This window comes from Rhagoletis zephyria, unplaced genomic scaffold, assembly GCF_001687245.7.
Source record: "Rhagoletis zephyria isolate East Lansing unplaced genomic scaffold, Rhagoletis_zephyria_1.1 Rzeph_scaffold_00016, whole genome shotgun sequence".
In the NCBI taxonomy this organism is placed as follows: Eukaryota; Metazoa; Arthropoda; class Insecta; order Diptera; family Tephritidae; genus Rhagoletis; species Rhagoletis zephyria.
Genome location: NW_016157100.1, coordinates 593,511 through 597,980, shown reverse-complemented (window position 1 = coordinate 597,980; position 4,470 = coordinate 593,511). Strand labels below are relative to the sequence as shown.

The following is a 4,470-nucleotide window of genomic DNA, read 5'->3' as shown; positions in this document are numbered from 1 at the left end:
CACTTTACAATACTTGTTAAAGCAATAACAGCGCTTAACTAAACTTGATAACGCAATTAAACTTATATCTTGCTTATTCGCAACTCACTTCTCTGCTCACTTCACTTGTAGCTTGCTGTCTTGTAACTCACCTCGCTGTGGCAGCGCCCTTATATACCTGCGCTGGCACTCATGGCAACTCTAGAACATTCTGAAGTTTATCGCTCATTCTCTTTCTCTCGCTGTTCGCAGTGTTCATCCCACTTGACGTTTCTCTTTGTGGAACATTCTACGTCATTCATCGAACATTCTGCCTATTTCTCCTGTTCGCTTTGTGTTGCCGCAGTATTCGCCACAATATATGTATAAATTTAGAAGGAGGAATGCGTAGAGTGCCGTCACATGGCAACAATGTTTCGTGCTATACCGCACCGCGCCTGTTTGAGTGCCTTTGCGTATATCGTTACCGCGTATCGTACGGGATTNGGTACGGGATTATACCGCGCTGTCCCGCACCGCGCCTGTTTGAGTAGGCCTTTAAGCATTTCGCTTTGGCTGTATTCAATTTCATATGCTTGCGGGTGTTCTAATTTTAACAGCGCGAATTTCGCTGTGGTGTGTTGGCATTGTATCTTAGATATTAGGCGACCAAAAAAAAAAGAGTAGAACGCAAGCCAGATTTTCAACCAGTAGCTCGTTTCTGTAACAATTCTCTACCAAAGCGAATTGAGATATGAATTCGCCGCCTTGTTCTCTACTGCTAATGACTATTAGAGAATGACGTATATTCTCTACCAGTAGAGAAATAATCGGTAGAGAAGAGTTGCAGGCTAACCTAATATTCACGCACGCCGCCAATTTATTGTCAAAAATTTCTCATGCACATGCAACTTGTATGAGATCAACCGAAATTGAACGGCGTGCGTATGAAGCTAACTCAATTTCCAATTTTTGTTCTGCGTGACATTTTGATTTGACGTTTCGCTCAATGAAATCAAATGCAAACGCATGCAAGTCAATTTCGGGTGACGCAAAAAAACAAATTCGACGGCATGCGTACCAAAACGCAAGCCGCGAATATTAGGTTAGCCTGTTACAGAAACTGGCTACAGGTGAAGACGGCCAGTTACGTTAAAAAACTATCGAATAAAAATATCGGTATCGATTGGCATCGTTTCAAAAATTGCGTTTCTATTGAAGACCGCGTCAAATATTTTCTCCAACATACATATTCTTATATTTTCTCATATTAAAACAAAACATCCGTTCCATTGTTATATTTATTAGTAATTTATGTTTTAAACTGACTTTCGTTTAAGCAATCCGTCAATTTCGCTGCAACAATACTCTAGACATGCGACCAATACAAAAACCTGGTCCGAAATCAAAAAGCCGGCAAAATCCGCATAAGCAGCCAGTTGCCGATTTGGGCGAAACAAGCACCTCGAGTGAGACCGATACAAGCTTTTATTCACCACCAAGAGATGAAAATGTTACAGACTATGGTTTGGACTTTAGCAATACTTCTCGACGCAGCCGTGCACCAACCACGGCAACCCCAAGAGATACTGCAGCATCTTCGTCAAGAAAAGTGGCATTGCCACCTACAGCATCTACATCACGGGCACTGACAAGACGCAAACAGCAGGTTCCAAATCGAAGAGAACTGCGTAAGCTCTTAAACCGTACTGATTTCATGATACCACGCCTTGCCTTTGGGCGAGTAGTTCGTGAAATTATGGTTAGCTTGGGGTCAGAGGTGCACTGCATAACTCTGGGTGCTTTAGAAGGTCTACAAGCAGCAACAGAAGTGTATATAGAAAATCGGTTTGAAGATGTGAATATGTTAGCAATGCACTGCCGTCGTAAAACGATAATGGTGCGAGATATGGAATTAATTCAATTTTTGATGAGCAAAAATTGTGTAATTTGATAGTTTTCTTGTTTATTTTAATGAAATTAACATGTAATTTGTATGTTTTTATGTTTGTATACAAATAATGCATGTATATGTATGCATATTTGCAATAAATTTTAAGACTGCACAAATCCGTGTGCTAAAATATATATGTATATATAGTCATACTCTTTTTAATACTTAATGTTAGCGAAAAAGATAGGCCCATATTTTAAATGCTTCAGATTTGCTCGAAAATGACATGTTGGGGAATATATTTTGTTATGTCGTTGGCTTTAAAAAGTATTTGGTTGGAGGCAAGATTGCTTAACACTAAAATGCCGGTGTGTCAGATTTGACACATTTTAATTTTCAATGACAAAGGCTAGATTTTTGCCAGTGGGTTTTAGAAATTTGGTGACTTCATTATTCGTTGAGTTGTTGCAGTTCCATACTTTTTAAAAGGTTCTTGGTAGAATGTATTAAAATACGCCTTCGATAAAAATTTTGAAGTATTATTACCAAAAACAACGGAGTTACATACATGCAGGCCTGTCGAGAGGATGGGGCTTTTAATGGTCCTTAAATATCAGAACTACAACTTTTGTTATAGGCTTTTATTAGAAATATGTATATTCCATCATACGGTAAAGAAAATGATCACATGCCTTTGAATCAATACAATTTATATATAGGGCCCGTGATTTTTCAGTCCCTGCATACATGCCACTTTTTAAAAAGTCCTACCTGTTTTTGATACTCATTTTATAATGTTTTTTTGCTTCTCCTGTAAAAGGGTAAATACACGACACCAGCTTTCTGGCACCGTCAAGTGATTGTACCATCAGGCTCGAAGCATATATAAATGAGGTCCGGAAAAGATCAAAAGGAGTAGGGCAAAAATTTGTTAATTTGCATACCATTTTGTTAAAAATTGGTTTTTTAACTCACAACTGCAACATTGTGAACTTTAATCTTCCACAAACACGGCTTTGACTCATATAGTGCAAGAAATTTAAGCCAAAATAATTTTTACTTGAAAAAATTGCCAATTTCACTATTCAGGGCACCGGTAGTGGATTTCTCACAATCGCTACGCTAAATTTTGTCGCCAAAATTCTCTAAATGAAAATCAGTAGCCCTAAAAGTATACTATAACAGGTCTATTCTGCGCTGGTAATAAACAGTTTGTAACCGGTAAATAAAGTTCCTCCAAATTTTTAAACCCTTTTCGCATTCTGTGTACTCTTGTAACCGGTAAATTTTGTTACCATCTCATAAGCTGGTAACAAATAATTGCCCCGTGAAATATGCAATGCCAGGATTTGCCCAATTCTTCATAGCTGAATTGCTGAATATTTTAACTGCATTACCAACGTGCCTAGAATCGCGGTGACAACAACTGGTTACATTTTTTGGTAATACAATTTTCCGGTTACAAAATCTTCGGTAACATGCAGAAAGACCTGTAATGGTAAAGTAATAACTGTAATGTGTAATCAGCCAAATCTGGCAGTATGAGGGGCATGTAACTAGATGTTGCGTGTTGTTAGGCGTACCTGCTATTCTTTTGGAGATTTTTGGCGATCAAAATTAGCTATAGCAAATGCTGGAATCCTGCTGCTGCATGCTGGTACAATCATAAAAATATCAACTCGTTTTTGATGTCACACAAGCAGCTGGTACAAGAACATACACAATCAATCGGCTGTCGCCAACACTTGATGGCGCCAGCATGCTGGTATCATGTATGGGCCCTTTAAAAATATAAACAAATGTTGGTTAGGGCCTTAGTGAATTAAGGTGACGATATGTATATCTTAAACTCCCTACATCCCAATTTTAGCGAGACCTTTTCAAACCATAGACGAATGGTCTAGGATGTCCGATAAGATTTGGACAAACAGATGCCGCATTATCCACAGTTTGTTGGCTAGCGAAATATGTATGTACGTTGCAATTAGCTGCTCTGCGAAATGTGATCAATAGTATAGTGGCTTTGCCATCCAGCGAAACGCTAATTATAAAACGTATACTCCACATTATGAGGACGTAAACGGCACTACGTGAATTTTTTTAAATAAACTTTCAAGGGCTTGAATTTCATACAAATTTGGCAGAATCTAACTAAGAATAAGTACGTGCATAGGTATACATTTAATAAAACAATCTAATTTTATTTCAAACTTAAGAAATAAACACTTTTCAATGTGATAATTTAGTACCTACAGCCAAATTCACGAAAGCCATTTAAGTGCAAAATTATTTGAATTTTTAAAATTTTATATGGATATTGACAGAAAATAAATCATTTTCCATTTTTTTAAATGGAATCACAATTCAATTGGCATTTGAGTTTCTAATTTGATAAGCGTATAACCAAATTGAATCATAAATAAATTAAATAATTATGTGAATTGTACTTTTTTTGAAGATACATAAACCTATGGAAAAATAATAGTAACGCCACATTTTTACAAGTTTTCTTCTGTTTGTTTAATGTTTATTAAATTTATATAAATGTAAATTTCAAACTTTATGCAAAAATTTGAAAAATTTAACAGTTTCATAAAAAATGCAAACTTTCTGTGCAG

At 36.7% G+C, this 4,470-nt stretch overlaps 1 protein-coding gene across 3 annotated transcripts; it reads left to right on the top strand.

The window, feature by feature from the left end:
• The first annotated feature begins 563 nt into the window (after positions 1-563).
• On the top strand, positions 564-2,046 carry LOC108360594 (histone H3-like). Of its 3 annotated transcripts, none has more exons than XM_017612962.1 (2): positions 564-594; positions 1,299-2,046. In XM_017612962.1, the coding sequence occupies exon 2, from the start codon at positions 1,334-1,336 to the stop codon at positions 1,910-1,912; it is 579 nt and encodes a 192-aa protein (XP_017468451.1). In that variant the 5' UTR covers positions 564-594; positions 1,299-1,333; the 3' UTR covers positions 1,913-2,046. The 3 variants fall into 3 exon arrangements, with proteins under 3 accessions (XP_017468451.1, XP_017468444.1, XP_017468438.1); XM_017612955.1 differs by lacking the exon at positions 564-594 and adding an exon at positions 749-791; XM_017612949.1 differs by lacking the exon at positions 564-594 and adding an exon at positions 1,028-1,137.
• Positions 2,047-4,470: the final 2,424 nt, after the last annotated feature.

Excerpts from the sequence above, each read along its gene's own strand:
- LOC108360594 (XM_017612949.1), top strand. The coding sequence starts at position 1,032 with ATGCGTACCAAAACGCAAGCCGCGAATATTAGGTTAGCCTGTTACAGA. Across the intron at positions 1,138-1,298 it reads ACTATCGAATAAAAATATCG|CAATCCGTCAATTTCGCTGC; the intron begins GTATCGATTGGC and ends CTTTCGTTTAAG.